This window comes from Colobus angolensis, unplaced genomic scaffold (assembly GCF_000951035.1).
Source record: "Colobus angolensis palliatus isolate OR3802 unplaced genomic scaffold, Cang.pa_1.0 Scaffold9, whole genome shotgun sequence".
Lineage (NCBI taxonomy): Eukaryota > Metazoa > Chordata > Mammalia > Primates > Cercopithecidae > Colobus > Colobus angolensis.
Window position 1 is genome coordinate 3,558,250 of NW_012122931.1, and position 17,789 is coordinate 3,576,038.

The 17,789-nt window shown below is 41.7% G+C and overlaps 1 protein-coding gene across 3 annotated transcripts in view; it reads right to left on the reverse strand.

The window, feature by feature from the left end:
* The window catches only part of NUP214 (nucleoporin 214kDa), a 113,239-nt gene that overhangs the window by 51,967 nt on the left and 43,483 nt on the right, over positions 1-17,789 (reverse strand). For all 3 annotated transcript variants that reach the window (XM_011931190.1, XM_011931188.1, XM_011931189.1), the window contains exons 22-24: positions 9,444-9,707; positions 8,143-8,304; positions 5,201-5,300 (exon numbers count right to left, since the gene is read on the reverse strand). In XM_011931190.1, coding sequence (XP_011786580.1) covers positions 5,201-5,300; positions 8,143-8,304; positions 9,444-9,707 — 526 coding nt within the window. The remainder of the gene's footprint in view (positions 1-5,200; positions 5,301-8,142; positions 8,305-9,443; positions 9,708-17,789) is intronic.

The following is a 17,789-nucleotide window of genomic DNA, read 5'->3' on the forward strand; positions in this document are numbered from 1 at the left end:
TGAGGTCAGGAGTTCCGAGACTAGCCTGGCCAACATGGTGAAACCCTGTCTCTACCAAAAATAGAAAAATTGGCTGGGCGTGATGGTGGGCGCTTGTAATCCCAGTTGAGGCAGGAAAATCACTTGAACGCGGGAGGCAGAGGTTGCAGCGAGCTGAGATCGCACCACTGCATTCCAGCCTTGGCGACAGAACAAGAATCCGTCTGAGGGGCAGTGGGGAGGAAAGATAGTCAACTGTTTATAACAATGTATATCATGAGGTTTACAGTACAAGTGGAAGTAAAATGTACAATAGCATAAAGGTGGTGAAGGGAGAAAATAGAATACTGCTGTCAGATTCTTACACTATTCTTTTTTTTTTTTTTTTGGAGACGGAGTCTCACTCTGTCGCCCAGGCTGGAGTGTAGTGGCTGGATCTCAGGTTACTGCAAGCTCTGCCTCCCGGGTTTACGCCATTCTCCTGCCTCAGCCTCCCGAGTAGCTGGGATTACAGGCGCCCGCCACCTCACCTGGCTAGTTTTTTGTATTTTTTTAGTAGAGACGGGGTTTCACCATGTTAGCCAGGATGGTCTCGATCTCCTGACCTTGTGATCCGCCCGCCTCGGCCTCCCAAAGTGCTGGGATTACAGGCTTGAGCCACTGTGCCCGGCCTACACTATTCTTTAGTAATGTAACATCACCTGAAGACAGTCTGTGATAAGTTGAGGATGTATACTATAACCCTAATGTAAGCACTTAACACCAAGTTATAGCCAATAAGTCAACGAAAAAGTTAAAATAGAGTCATAAAGATATTTAACCCAAAAGAAGCCAGAGAAACAAAAACTGAACAATAAACAGATGGGATAAATAGAAACAAATAGCTATATAACAGATTTAAACCCAAACATGTCAATAATTACACTTAAGGTAAATGATCTAATCACTCCAATTAAAAGTCATAGATGGTCATGGTTAAAAAAAAGCAAGCTAGGGCCACTATATACTGTCTACAACCACGGTCCCCAACCTTTTTGGTACCAGGGACCAGTTTTGTGAAGGGCAAATTTTTCCACAGATGGACAGCGGAGGGGGATGGTTTCAGGATGAAACTGTTTCACCTCAGATCATCAGGCTATAATTTTACATTTTATTCAGTTAGGTTATCATAAGGAGCATGCAATCTAGATCCTTCGCATGTGCAATTCACAATAGGGTTCATGTTCCTATGAGAATCCAAAGCTGCCGCTGATCTGACACGAGGTGGAGCTCAGGTGGCAATGCTCGCTCGCCTGCCGCTCACCTTCTGCTGTGTGGCCCGGTTCCTAAGAGGCCACAGACCGGTACTGGTCTGCAGCCCAGGGCTGGGGACCCCTAGTCTATAAGAAATCCATTTTATTTTTTTAAATTATTTTTGTTTATTGTGGTAAAATATACTTAACAAAATTTGCCATCTTAAAAGTAACCATTTTTAAGTGTACATGTAGCTCAGTGGTATTAAGTACATTCACACTGTTGTGCTACAAGAAACCCATTTTAAATATAAAGACAAAATAAATTGAAATAAAAGGATGGAAAAGATACGTCGTAGTGCTGGGACAACTGGATACCACATTCAAAACAATGAAGTTGGATCTCTACTTCACACCATTTACAAAAATTAACTCCAAATGGATCAGAGACCTAGATATAAGAGCTAAAACCACACAACTCTTCAAAGAAAACATCGGTGTAAATCTTTATGACCTTGGATTAGGCAACGGTTTCTTACATGTGACACCTAAAGCACAAGCAACAAGAGAAAAAATAAACTGGACTAAATTTTTGTGTCAAAGGACACATCAAGAAAGTGAAAAACAACTCAAAGAACGGGAGAAAATATTTGCAAATCATATGCCTGATGAGACTTGAATACTTATAGCTCAAAAATAAAAAGACAACCTAATTTTAAAACGGGGCAAAGGAGCTAAATAGATATTTCTCCAAAGAAGATACAACAGGCCAATAAGCACATGAAAAGATGCCATTAGGGAAATGCTGTCTCACACAGAGAGTGTGAGATACCATTTTACACCACTAGGATGGCTATAATAAAAAAGATAGTCAATAACGAGTGTTGGTGAGGATGTGGAGAAACTGCAACCCCCAAACAATACTGTTGGGAATGAAAAATGGTGCGGCACCTCTGTAAACCAGTTTGAGCTATGTGATCCAGCGATTCCACTCCTACATATCTACCCAACAGAACTGAAAGCAGGGACTCAAACAGACACTGTCCACCAACAGTCTTCCCTGACCTCCTCCTCCAGCATTCTTCCTCTTGTTTCCTCTACTCTCGTCACCAGAGGTCCCTCCCAGCTCCCTCTTCAACTTTGTAGACATGCTCCTGCCATAGGCCCTGTGCTTGGAGCTTTCTTTGGAGATATTAATGAGACCTGCTGTCTGGACTTGCTCTCTTCATTCAAAGGTCATCTTCCCGAGGAGGCCTTCCCTGGCCACCCTATTTAAAATTATAACCCATATTCAGACAATACTCTCTAACCCTTTTCCCTGCTTTAATTTTCTGCATCACACCATATCACCATCCAATATATTATATATTTTACTTATTTATTTTGATTATTGTTTGTCTCTTCAAACAATCATCAGTCTGTTAGTTTTTTCGGTCTATTTTGTTAACAACAAAACAGGTAGTTTATCTCCAGCACCTAAGAATAGTGTGTGGCATACAACAAATGCTCATTAAGTATTTGTTGAAAGAATGAATAAATGAATGAATGCACACAAAATAAGTGTTTGTGTAACTGGCAGTTTCCCGGCTGTCTTCTTGGTTGCTATGTCTTACTCAACTACCCTATTTCTAGTAGCCAGGGCAGTATCATGCTCACAGCAGATGCTGTGTAAGAATCTGCTGAATCAAGCGACGGAGCACTGCAAAGGAATCTGAATAGCTGTGGGTTGGCGCCAGATAAACACTCTTCCAACGAACTGAATGGATGAAGCCAGTGAACATAAAATACACCAACGGCAGAAATATGTAAGCTCATCCTATGATAAATTTTCTGTAAGATACCATTGAGAAAAAGCTAACTGCAAAATTAAATACTTAAAATACACTTAGGAAACTGTTTAAAAGAATCTGTTCCATGAGAGCTGGTTGAAAATAATTTTAAAAATAAAACATAAAAGAATCTGAAAGCAAGTCATTTTACAATGAACATATTGTCTCAATCTTTCCTGGGGAGGGGTGGCAGTTAATACCAATTTTCACTTTTCAATTTATGTTTGAGTAGAGTTTACCTATTATTGAATAAATGATTATTGAAAAGGAATGCTTCTACATTTCAGGCACCATGCTGGGCACACACATGAAATAATTATACCAGAGTCCAATTCTGTGGAGAATGGAACACAAAGTTTCTTCAAGATTTCTTAAGTCGTCTGAGATTTTTTCTTGTCAGAAAGAGTAGACTCAAAATTACTCTTTGAACAAAGCCCTCATCAAAGATCAGCCCACACAAACCATTTAGGGAAATGAAGCTTGAGAAAAGGAGAAGTGGAATCTCCAAAAGGTGCTTCTCATACACGGTTAGCACCTAATATATCTCGGAAATACCAGACAATACTTCCTGTACCATATGCTGAATTTTCCCATCTTACGTAACATTCTGCCTTTCAGTGGCTTTTCCTTGCCTTCCCTATGCTGGGAATCTGGCTACAATTCCCAAACGCTAACGCATAGTTCTTTCCCTTGAAAAGTTTGCAACAACCACAAATACCATCTTGGTCTAAACAGCATACCAAGGCTCCGAGGTCACTACAAAATAGTAACAGAGAAGGCTTGTTTTTTAGCTGTTAGTATGGCCCTGAGATAACTAAAAATGCCTCAAACAAGCAGTGTTGATAAACAGAACAACATGGAAAAAAAGAGGCCAGCGGACCAGTGAGACAGGGCCACTTGAGAGAAGGAAAAGAAAGCCATGGACAGATCTGCTCTGTGGGATGGCAGAAGGTGGGCACACCGTGGAGAACCACAGGGTCTGTGGCTGCCCTTCTTGCTGCTAGACTAATCGTGGGTACCAGACACTAACTCCCTGAAATGTGATACTAGTCAAGATCCCTGTGTTCCAAGTGAGGAAATATCCCTCAACTCTTCCCTTTGCCACAGGGGATGGTGGCTGGTCTAAAGGGATCACAGTTACAAAATATGCAGGGCAAAGCAGGGCACAGGCATGTTCTGTGAACCTGCCCAGGGCAGCGGGAGGCAGTCAGCACCCTGAATTCTGAACACAGATGAGGACTAAAGACAAGTGAGCTAGGCTGGGCACAGTGAGCTAGGCTGAGCACAGTGGCTCCTGCCTGTAATCACAGCACTTTACGAGGATGAGGTGAGAAGATCACTTGAGCCCAGAAGTTTGAGACCAGCCTGGGGTGACACGGCAAAAACTCCATCTCTACAAAAAATAAATTAGCCGGATGTGGTCGCATGTGCCTGTAGTCCCAGCAGCTACTTGGGAGGCAGATATGGGAGCACGGCTTGGGCCCAGGAGGTTAAGGCTATAGCGAGCCATGATCGTACTGTACTCCAGTCTGTGTGACAGAGTGAGATCCTGTCAGAAAAAGAAAAAATAAAAATAAAAAAAACCCCGCCAGCACCACCAAAAAAGCAAGTGAGCTCCACCAGCAACAATCTAGCCCTCAAACATGGCATGATAAAGACGCTAAAGTCTCCAAACAGAGCTGCTGTCTTTTAAAAGACTACTTTTTCATACAAAAGCAAAAGAAATGGGAAGAACAGAAATGCCCAGAGAAGGGAAGTGAGGGAGAAGAGTATCACCTTTGAGATTACAGTTTCCAGAATCAAGTCTGCATCAGACCCAAAGCATCAGCTCTGGAACCCCGAGGGCATTAAAAGAAACAAAAACCAAAAAACCTGCACACCTAATGTATACCACACAGAGACTTACATGTGGCAAACAGAAACTGAGCATACAGTATCAAGACAAACTTTAAAAGTTTGTGAGGCAACTGTCACTGGCCAGTTAAAAAGGACAATCTCCTGAAAATGCATTGTGTAGGCAGCCTTAGCCGTCACCCCCCTTATAACCTAAGGCGGTGCAGGAAAACCAGACTGTGACAGTGGCACTGCTGCTCCCTGCAGGCAGTCCACCGCTACTACAGAAGCAGCCAGGGGCTGAAACACACTGCAGTCAGAACATACCCCATGGCTGTAGAAGGGGTTGCAGGGTTATTCTTCAATTCCTGCACATTTACCACTTGAGGGACATTCTTCAACGTTGATTCAGTCAAAGTGCTTACAGCTATTTAAACAGAGAAGAGAGAACACCATATTAATTCCAGTAAAGGATAAAAAGTTCTAGTCATATATAAATGAAAAACCAAGACATGAGCCCAAGCAGAGTAGAACCTTATCATGTGAAGGAAATCTACTTTAGATAGTTCTGCAGCACTGTGTTCAAAGGAACACCTGGCCTACTCCATTAACACAGGTGATGGAACAAGGTTTCCTGCAACTGAATCAAATGTCCTGGAGTAGGGGAAAAGAATTCTCTGGCCAGCTTTTCTACAAGAGAGCTGAGACACCTGCCTCACTGCTGGCTTGTCCTGGAAAAGCGCAGCTTGAGCTAGAGGATTAACAGCATCTGGACTCAGGATTTCTGCCACTCATTCACTCTTTCTTTAACATGGGCTTATTATGTGCCAGCCTCTGTGTTTGGGGCTGAGAATACAAAATGTATCTGTAGTTTCTTCTCTAAAGAAACTCATGGCCTAGCGAGACAGACAGGCATAATGGATAAAATGTGGAAAATGAAGCTTGGACAATAATGGGGGAAGAGGCTAAGAGGCATATATTTGACACCTACTTATCTTACCAGATTTTACTTTGTCTTATAATTTTAAATTGTATCCAAAAGACTTAATGACATTCTATAATTAGCAATTAAGGAAGCCTGAGCAAAGCTTGTGGATCATTTCTAACTGCATCACCGACCAAGGTGAAAGCGGTACCACAAGCAGAATGATAGACCTGTGGTTTATTCTCTTTTATTCTCTCTTTCAGAGAAGTGACTTGGTGTAGTGGTACATGCCTATAGTCCTAGCTATCCAGGAGGCGGAGGTGGGAAGGTGACCTGGGTTCGGGAGATCATGGAGGCTGCAGTGAGCCATGATCGCACCACTGCCCTCCAGCCTAGGCAACATAGTTAGACCCTATCTCAAAAGAAAAAAAACATCTTCATGCAACATCTTGCCTACGACTGCACATCTTTCATATTTCATATTCAAAGGTGCCTATACCTTAGAAATGTTTGCATCCAACATGATAATGCAGATCACACCACCTCCTGCTAAGTGAAACAATCCTAAATCCTAGCAGATTTTAACTTTTTACAAATCATTGACTCGATCAGCTCGATTTCAGCCCTGTTCAGCACAATGGCAAGATTCTGCCTGGTCCAAGTAATATTTAAAGAGATCAAAGAATTCTATTTTTAGAAAGCTCAAAGGTACCTTAAAAGTTATCTTTGTTTTGTTCTTCAATATATATGTTAGATGCCTTAACAAAGGTTTTAATATTTAAATTTTTCTTTACAACTTTTTGACTTATCACTGTTTAATGTTAGTTCTTTTTTCCTAAATCAAACCATTATGTCTTTCTAGTCTTTTAAAAAGAACTATAAGTTGATAAGTGTTCCAAGTAGTGATACATCTAAAAAATAATTCTACTCAGCTAAAACAAAAATATTTGGCTTACATCTGTTTCTTGACCCTGGCACTACTGACATTTTGGGGCTAGATAACCCTTTGTCGTGGGGGTGTCTTACGCATTTTAAAGATTTTTTTTTTTTTTTTTTTTGCAGCATTCCTGGCCTCTACCCACTAAATGCCAGCAACACTGCCAACTGTTTCAGGGGAGGAGGAGAGGGAAGTGGGGGCAGCCTCTAGTTGAGAACTACTAGCTTATAAAACTGATAACTAGTGATAACTGAAGTCCTTGAGACCAACTACGCAGACTGAAAAATCCTAATGTAGAACGTTTGGGATAATGACAAGTCACTGATGAAATGTTAAGTGCTAACTGGCTTATTAGAGCTTCCATCTGTAAAAGTTAAATTTTATAATGTTAAAAAAAAAAAAAGCTTTGGTCAGGTGCAGTGGCTTATGCCTATAATCCCAGCACTTTGGGAGACAGAGGCGGGTGGATCACTTGAGCCCAGGAGTTTGAGACCAGCTTGGGTAACATGGCAAAATGCCGTCTCTACAAAAATTTTTCCAATATCTGCCTGGTGTAGTGGTGCATGCCTCTAGTCCTAGCTATCCAGGAGCCTGAGGTGGGAAGGTGACCTAGGTTCGGGAGATCCCAGAGGCTGCAGTGAGCCGTGATCGCACCAAGGCCCTCCAGCCTAGGCAACGTAGTTAGACCCCATCTAAAAAGAAAAAAAAAGCTTCATGCAAGATATAGTTGGAGAAGAAAAAATGCTGAACTGAGAAAGAGCAGAGGGTTAGAGTCTGAGTTCTGCTACTTACTGGTGGGATAACCTTCACCTCTCTGAACTTTAGATTACTCAAACACGAAATGGTCATTCTTTTTGTTTGTGTTTGTTTTGTTTTAGAGATGAGGTCTCACTATGTTGCCTAGGGTGGTCTCAAACTCCTGGCCTCAAGTGATCCTCCCACCTCAGCCTCCCAAAGTGCTGGGATTACAGGCATGAGTCACTATGCCCAGTCAAAATAGGTATTTGAATGGCTATTTTGCATTCAATGTAGTTGCAATCTGTAAGATACTAAGAGATGATGCTAATGTTATTAGATTATCAAATTTCAAAGGTTATAATTTTAGGGCTCTAAGCAGACATTATTCAAAAGTAGGATTAGAAACTTTGTTTAAAAAAAAAAACCCCACTGATTTCCACCTTAACTAAATGTGGCAGTTCCAATCCCTCCCCTTAAAAGCAAAGACTTTCAGACCTAGTCTCTGCCTTCTTAGAACTCTCTCCACAAAGGCAAGGGGGCTGTCACGTCAATCTTCTCTTCTGAAGGGCACCAAAGAGAGCCCACTGTTTCTTGCCACCTGCTGTCCTGGCCTGTGACTCAGACATGTCATAATCAGCCTCTGTACAGGTATGGGGCTACAGCTTTTACCTGGTGCCTGACTGGCCATCTGCCGTCTGAGTGCTGCTGCGGCAGCTGCCTGCGGGGCTGAGATGGGGTGGGAAGGACTAGGTGCACCATGTTTCACGGTTTTCGTGGCAAGCATTGTGCTATCGGCCCCTTGAGGAATAATTTTGCTAGCAGATGTAGCCACTAAGAGGAAAAGAAAAATTAAGTGTGAGTGGGTGAGAGAACAGGAACATACAAAAGGTTAAATTGGTAAATTCTTTAGGTTCCACTGCAGGGAAAATGCTAAAATCAGCGTTAACATAAAAAAGAACCAGTAAATTAACAGGCTGGCATCTTTCAGTTACCGCACGCAATTTGCCTACCCACCTCTACTAAGATACTTTACATTATCATTTCCTGATACTGATTGAGATATAACTTTTATACCAACATAGACCAATTCCCTGATCCCCTCTCACAAATTCTCTTCATTCTAGTACCTAACACCGGTATTTTTCTCTGCTGGAAGTCACTTTGATGCAAAGCCCTGACACCGCACTAAAAGTGTGGGGGCACAACACCAGTCAGTACAGTGAGCCAATACTGACCACAAGCATCGGAGCTGGTGAGTTCTGAGGCAGAATATGCCACAAGTCAGGCTGAAATGAGCCAGGATTTGAAAGACATGAGAGAGGATGTTGCTTTATAACTGAAGCAAACAGCCCCCTTTTACTTACTTCTGAAAAAGACCGTTTTAAAAAACAAGCTGGCTCAGCAGAAAAGCTGTTACAGTGCATAACCTTGGAGAGCCATCTCCTTCCTCACAAAGGCCTAGCAACTGCTTTCAAGGGGGACACACATCTTTTCAATTAGTCTTCTAATTTCTAGAATATTAGCAGAAGTGAGTTGAGCAGCCAGGTGCAGTGGCTCATGCCTGTAATCCTAGCACTTTGGGAGGCCAAGGCAGGTGGATCACCTGAGGTCAGGAATTTGAGAACAGCCTAGCCAACACAACATGGTGAAACCTCATCTCCACTAAAAATACAAAAATTAGCCAGGCGTGGTGGCGCATGCCTGTAATCTCAGGTACTTGGGAGGGTGAGGCAGGAGAATAGTTTGAACCAGGAGGTGGAGGCTGCAGTGAGCCGAGATCGCGCCACTGCACTCCAGCACTGCACTCCAGCCTGGGCAACAGAGCGAGACTCCATCTCAAAAAAAAAAAAAAAAGTGGGCTGGAGCCAACCACCATTTTGGTGTGACAGTATAAAACCCAGTTATAATTCCTTCATTAGTTAGAAACATCACAGGGAAAAAAACAGTTTGCTTTTCCACTGTTTACTTACCTGAAGTTCCCATCACACCAGATGAAGAACCATGAACCAGGTGAGATTTAGCAAAAGGTGCTGCATGAGGCAAGAGACTGGGCTGGATGGAAGGAGTGCGAACCACGGGGGCATGCCGAGGGGCCTGAACTGCCACCTCCTCATCTTTACAGGACGTCCGTGCATCTTCACTCTCCAGAGACTGGGAGACAGATGATGTTGAGCTGACTTCATCCAAGTCTTCATAATATCTCTGAGACAGAAAGGCTGATCGAGACAGGCTGGCTACAAAAGCCCCAAACAAAACACAATTTAGACAACTCAACGCAAGCCCAGAAGCTAAGTAATTTTCACTGTTGATAAAACAAAACTTCAACTTGTAAAATGATTTAATTATTACTTATTTTAAGTGGGAGCAGGTATTGTCAAATGTGAACAAAAATGGTTTTGGGTTTTTGCTCAGATGGGAATTTGAGAAACTGAGCTGTGTGAACGAGAACATCTTGGGGCTGTTAAATAAAAGAATGTGAAAACATAAGAGACAGAATTAATGCTGGTGTCAAAGTAGATAATATACTAGAAATGTAACAGGCAAGTTTCCATGGTGGGGTGAACAATCACACCATTACTGTCACCTTCCAATAAGCTGCTAAGAACAGGTCCAACGCAAAATGGAATAGACAGAATGTCCTCAGTCCTGAGTGTCTCGAACATTTCCAGATAAATCTAATGATTCTTCTGATTTAGACAATTAGATTTTAAAAAAATATACAAGAGATTTGGTGCAGTGGCTCAGGCCTATAATCGCAGCACTTTGGGAGACTGAGGTAGGAGGACTGCTTGAAGCCAGGAGTTCAAGACCAGCTTAAGTAAAATAATGAGACCCTGTCTCTACAAAAAATAGGGCAACAGAGTGAAACCCTGTCTCAAAAAAAAAAAAAGAAAAGAAAAAAAATGGCTGGACATAGTGGCTCATGCCTGTAATCCCAGCACTTCGGGAGGCCAAGGTAGGCAGATTACCAGGCCAGGAGTTCAAGACCAGCCTGGCAAATACAGTGAAACCCCATCTCTATTTTTTTTTTTTTTTTTTGAGATGGAGTCTCGTTCTGTCACCCAGGCTGGAGTGCAGTGGCCGGATCTCGGCTCACTGCAAGCTCCGCCTCCCGGGTTTACGCCATTCTCCTGCCTTAGCCTCCCGAGTAGCTGGGACTACAGGCGCCCGCCACCTTGCCCGGCTAGTTTTTTGTATTTTTTTAGTAGAGACGGGGTTTCACTGTGTTCGCCAGGATGGTCTCCATCTCCTGACCTCGTTATCCGCCCGTCTCGGCCTCCTAAAGTGCTGGGATTACAGGCTTGAGCCACTGCGCCTGGCCCCCATCTCTACTTAAAAATACAAAAATCAGCAGGGCGTGGTGGCGCACACCTGTACTCCCAGCTACTCAGGAGGCTGAGGTAGGAGAATCGCTTGAACCTGGGAGCAAAGGTTGTAGTGAGCCCAGATTGTGCCACTGCACTGCAGCCTGGGTGACAGAGTGAGACTCCTTCTCAAACAACAACAACAACAACAACAACAAAAACCCAAAAGAGAAAACAGAATTGAACTGAACTGAATTCTGGCCTTCTGTTTAGATTACGAAGAGTAAGGCTTTATGTCATGTTACTTTCTATCATAAATTTCAGAATGCAAGTGAATACTTCCTGTATATTGGAAAAAACAAAAACCAAACAAAATAATCTAGCCTTTTTCTTCCCTCCCCGAGTTATTTAAAACGGCTCTGCAAATATTTATTGACTTTGTGTCCTATGTGCACATGGCTCTGCAAGATTTTATTGTCATAATGTGAGCATAACATAACAAACGCCACTAAAAACCAACGCTATGTGCTACGGCTGTCTTATCCAATTTGGTAGCCAGTAGCCATATGTGGTTATTTAAATTTAAACTACTTAAAAGCAAATTAATGAAAAATCAGTTCCTCAATTGCACTAGCCACATTTCATGTACTCTATAGCCACATGTGGCTAGTAGCTACCCTGCTGGACAGCAAAGATACAGAACATTTCCATCATCACAGAAAATCTTCCTGTGAGATAACAACTAGGTACCGTTTTAAGCCACTAAGTTTGTGATAATTTGTTATGGCATCCATAGGAAACTAATACAAACCCACGTTCTCCTGGGCCTAATTGCTCTCCATAATGTCTCTAAAATCCTATTGTAGTTCCTGATAGTAACAATAAAAGATGACTCAAATAATCACATCACCTTCAAGAACTAGACAGAAAGAGACACTGGATTAACTATGTAACCTCCAAGGTCCTATGTAACATGGGGGTACTCTTAGTTCCTTCCTTCACCTTTCTGAGGCAATTTACCTGCCTTTGGTGGAGGGAGCCCATCAACTGAAGGATGTAATGGGCATGCTCGCTCACAGAAGCGTGGAGCATGGACTCCTCACTATGCCGATGGTGCTGCCTCCACCATTAATGGGTGCTGCTCTCTGCTGTGATCAAGGATGCAGCTAACTGCCTGCATTAGAAAGAGGGTCCCACTGAAATTTAAAGAATCTTATTCTGTTTACACTCTAGTTCAGGTAAGGAAAGACAGAAAGCTACATGACTGGGGGCAGGGAGGGTGGGGAGACAAAAGGATAGAAGTCATATGATCATCTCAGTAGATGCAGCAAACCTCCCATCTTAAGATGAACTATAGAAAGTGCTCCTTTTGAGATCAAGCATAGCTACACGACACTTTTATGCTGCACTGGAGGTTCTAGCCAGTGAAGTAAGGTAAAACAATAATAATAATAATAGGACTGGAAAGGCAGAAACATTACTATTAGTATCCATGGAGGGTATCATTGTTCCCATAGTTACAAACCTAAGAAACAGCTACAGACATGTTAGAATAAATGAGTTCTGCCAGGTTGTTGGGTGTAAGTAAATATACATAAATCAACTGTATTTCTCTATACTACATCCAACATAAACCATAAAATTTAAGGGAAAAAAAAAATCTACCATTATAAGAGCATCAAATTTTTAGCAATCTAACAAAAGATGTGCAGGTCTCTCATGCAGAAAACATTAAGAGAAATTAAAGAACACCCGAATAACAAATATGTACCCAGTTCAGGAACTAAGAGTTCACTACTGCACATATGTCAATTCTCAGGTAGATCTAGAAACTCAATACAATTCCAGTCAAAATCTCAACTTTGCTTTGAAGGCTGAGGAAGGCAAAATTCCTCCCCCAAAACTTTTTTTCTTTTTTGAGACGGATTTTTGCTCTTGTTGCCCAAGCTGGAGTGCAATGACGTGATCTCGGCTCACTGTGACCTCTGCCTCCCAGGTTCAAGCGATTCTCCAGCCTCCCCTCTTTTTTTTTTTTTTTATTGTGGTAAAATATAACATAAAATGACACCACAGTCACCATTTTAAAGTGTACAGTTCCATGGTATAAATACATTTCTAATGTTGTATAACCGTGACTACCATCTATCTCCAGAATGTTTTCATCTTCCCAAACTGAAACTTCATCCCCATGAAACACAAACTCCCCATTCTCCCTCCTCCAGCTTCTGGAAGTTTCTAGTTCTGTCTCCACGGTTTTGACTACTCTAGGTACAGGGTGGTAGAATTTAACAAGACAATGTTAATGTTAATACGAAAATGTAAAACACCAAGAATGCCAAAACATTCTAGAGCAGGGGTCAGAAAACTACAACCATAGGCCAGCTGTCTCTTTGCAGAAATACAAAGTTTTGCTGAAATACAGACATGCCCCTCTCATCACATGGTCTGTGGCTGCTTTCCCATTACAACAGCAGAGTTAGGTAGGTGCAGTGGAAACCACAGTGCCTGCAAACCTCAACTATTCTCCAGCTGGCCCCTTGTGGAAAAATCTACCAACCCCTACTCTGAATTGTAGAACTTTCTGCAATGACGAAATGTTCTTTATATGTGCTTGCCATTACAGTAGCCATTAGTCACATGTGCCTACTGAGCACCTGAAATGTGGCTACTAGGATTGCAAAACTAAATTTTAAATGTTACTTTTATTTTTAAAATTTATATATTTATTTGAGACAAGGTCTCACCGCTCCTTTCCCAGGCTGGTCTCGAACTCCTGGGCTCAAGTGATCCTCCTGCCTCAGCCTCCCCAAGCAGCTGGGGTTACAGGCATGCACCACCTTGCCTTGCAATTTCATTTAATTTAAATGTAAGCAGAGGCCGGGCGTGGTGGCTCACACCTGTAATCTGAGCACTTTGGGATTTTTTTTGTGTGACAGTCTTACTCTGTCACCAGGCTGGAGTGCAGTGGTGTGATCTCGGCTCACTGCAACCTCCACCTCCCGGATTCAAGCGATTCTCCTGCCTCAGCCTCCTAAGTAGCTGGGACTACAGCTGCGTGCCACCATGCCCAGCTAATTTTTTTGTATTTTTAGTAAAGATGGGGTTTCACCATGTTGACCCAGATGGTCTTGATCTCCTGAGCTCGTGATCTGCCTGCAGATCCAATTGTGAAAGGCAAACTTTAATGTTTCCGGAAGATAATAAAGGTACATACCTACTTTCATTACCTAGAGATAGAAGATTTCTTAAACAGAACACAAAAAGTACTAACTATGAAAGAAAAGGCTGATAAATCTCACTATTTCACAAGTAAGAACTTCTGATCGACAGGCTGGGCACAGTTGCTCACACCTGTAATCCCAGCGCTTTGGGAAGCTGAGGCAGGAAGATCACGTAAGGCCAGATGTTCAAGATCAGCCTGAGCAACATAGCGAGATAATGTCTCTACAAAAAAATAAAAAACTAGCTGGGCATGGTGGCCTGGGCTGTGCCTACAGTCCCAGCTACTCAGGAGGCTGAGGCAGGAGGATTGCTTCAGCCAGGGAGATTGGGGCTGCAGTGAGCTATGACTGCACCACTGCACTCCAGCCTGGGCAACAGAGCAAGACTCTGTTTCTAAAACAAAAACAAAAAAGAACTTCTGTTCACCAAGACATAAGAGGGCAAAAAGGCAAAGTGAGTATCTACAACTCATAAAACCAACAAAGACTGGTCTCCAGAATTTATAAAAACATTTACAAATCAATAACAGAGTATTTAACAATAAATGAATGAACGAAAGATTTAATTCGGTACTCCACGAAAGAAGGTATCTGAATGGTTAAAACATTTTACAAGAGTTCTACCAGAATAGTTAAAAGAAAAAAGACTGACACTATCAGGCTTGGCAAAGATGTGGAACAACTGTAACACTCATCTACTGACGATAAAGTACAACCACTTGGTAAAACTGCTTGGCAGCATCTATGAAAGCTGGGCATATGGACAGACTATGAGCCAACAATGCCACTCCTAGCTATGTAACCAAATGAAGAGTACATATGTGCTCCGAGAGACACACACAGGAATATTCAGAACCACCTTTTCTGTAATAGCTATAAACTGAAAGCAACACATGTTCAACAGGAGAATGACTAAACAAATGCAGCATACTCATACAATAGAATCCTATATAGAGCAACTAAAATAACAGCTAGAGGCAACAACACGGATGGATCTTACAAGCCTGATGTGGAACAAGAGAAGCCCATTTAGAGACTAAGTGAATGGATTTATGTGGTATGTAAAACCAAAACACAGGCAAAAAAAACAAATTATAGTGTTTTGGGAGGTATGCTTACACAGTAAAGCTCTGAAGGAAAACAAAGAAAAGGAGACTAAAGAGAATGACAACTTATGCAATGCAGAATCCTGCATTGGATCCTAGATCCAATCAATGTGTAGGGAGTGGGACAGCTGGCAAAATTTGAGTACCAACTATATATGAGATAACTGTATATGTTAAATTTCCTGAACCTGCGAACTGTATTATGACGTGTGAGAGAGCACCTTTGTTCTTGGAGGACAAATGTTGAAATATTTAGGAGTAAGGGGCATTGTCTTTAACTTATTCTCAGATAGTTCAGCAATAATTGTAGCAAACATATGAGTGAGGGGTAAGCGGGTGCTTACTGTACTCGCAATTGGAAATTTGAATTTTTTCAAAATAATAAATTTAAAATAACAAAAAATGTCAAAAAAAAAAAAAAAAGGCAAAGGCGAAACTCTCACATAAGCCCATATAATGGCGCCTTAGGGGAGGAAGGAAAACCGGGGTATACAAGAGGGCTTCTAAAAAATGGCAATATTCTGTTTCTTGACCTGAGTAGAGGCTACAGGGATATACGTTTTAGTTTTGCGCCCTTTATGTGTGTTGCTTTTCCTAATTTAAAAAATTAAGTGTTTACATGCTGAGTTATTCTTCCCAGCATGCACACTAATATTAAATGAGTATCATGTGCGGTTATCTGCTTAATGTCTGAATTCCTCCTCTTAAATGAAAAGCTTCATGTGGGCAGAGACCATGTTTCTCTTACTTACCACTGACTGGAACAAACTAGGCAATCATATTTATTGAATGAATGAATAAGTAAATTCCATAAATCTCACTTCTAAGGACTCTTATCTAAATATATAATCTGATGTGGGTTAAAGATTTGTGAATAAAGACGTTCTGAGTAAAATTTTGGCAACAAGATTAGTAATAGGCATTATGGCCTTCTAATACAAGGAAATATTGTAATGTCTTTATAAGGCATGTGTTCAAAGAACATTTAAACACAGAAGGCAGAGGAAAAGCTTAGGATTTTAACTTTAAATTTTTTTCCAAGTTTTAAAATTTGGTAAAATGTAACATAAAATTTACCATCTTAAGTGTTTTAAAGTGCACAGTTCATAGGTATTAAGTACATTCACATTGTTGTGTAATCATCACCACCATCCACCTCCAGAAGTATTTTCACTGTGCAAAACTGAAATTCTATACCCATTAAACAATAACTCCCCATGATCCCCACCTCAGTCAGGGCAACCCCTATTCTCGTTTCCATCTCTATGAATTTGATATCTCTAGATACTTCATATAAGTGGAATCACATAGTATTTGTCTATTTGTGGCTTATTACACTTAGCACAATGTCCTCAAGGTTCATTTATATTGTAGCATGTGTCAAAAACTCCTTTTTACGGTGGCTCAAGCCTGTAATCCCAGCACTTTGGGAGGCCGAGACAGGCGGATCACGAGGTCAGGAGATCGAGACCATCCTGGCCAACACGGTGAAACCCCGTCTCTACTAAAAAAAATACAAAAAAACTAGCCGGGCGAGGTGGCGGGTGCCTGTAGTCCCAGCTACTCGGGAGGCTGAGGCAGGAGAATGGCATAAACCCGGGAGGCGGAGCTTGCAGTGAGCCGAGATCCGGCCATTGCACTCCAGCCTGGGCGACAGAGCGAGACTCCGTCTCAAAAAACAAACAAACAGACAAACAAACAAAAAAACCTCCTTTTTAAAGGTTGAATAATATTGCTTTGTATAGACAGACATTTTGTTTATTCATTCATTAACAGACACATTGTTTCCACCTCTTGGCTATTATCAATAATGCTGTCATGAGCATGGATACAAAAGTATCTCTTTGAAACCTTGTTTTCAATTATTTGGGGTACATACCCAGGAGTGAAATTGCTGGATCATCCAATAATTACATTTTTAATTTTTTGAGGAACCACAAAACTGTTTTCTACAGTGGCTTTACCATTTCACATTCCCATCAATAGTGCACAAAGGTTCCACTTTTTCCATATCTTCACCAGCACATATTTTCTTTTTTTTTTCTTTTTTTAAATATAAGGGCTAATGAATTTTAAATCAGAAAAAAATCAAGACACAAAACTGTTATAATCTCAATTTCATTTTAAAATAAATCAGATTTACATATGCAAAGAAAAAAGTTTGGAACTAAACCAAAATAACTAAGTGAGGCCATATCTGGGTTGAGATTTTTTAACTTTTTAATTTTTTTTAAAGATTCTGTTGCTCAGGCTGGAGTGCAGTGGCATGACCATAGCTCACTGCAGCCGCAGGCTCAAGCAATCCTCCTGCCTCAGCCACCCAAAGAGCTAAGATTACAGGTGCATCCCACCACACTCAGCTAATATCTTTTGTTCTCCTTTACACTTTCCATATTTTTCCCAATTACCTACCAAGAGAATGTATTCTTTAGATAAAAAAAAATTATTTAAAAATTCACTTGTGGCCGGGCGCCGTGGCTCAAGCCTGTAATTGCAGCACTTTGGGAGGCCGAGACGGGTGGATCACGAGGTCAGGAGATCGAGACCATCCTGGCTAACCCAGTGAAACCCCGTCTCTACTAAAAAATCCAAAAAACTAGCTGGGCGAGGTGGCGGGCGCCTGTAGTCCCAGCTACTCGGGAGGCTGAGGCAGGAGAATGGCGTGAACCCGGGAGGCGGAGCTT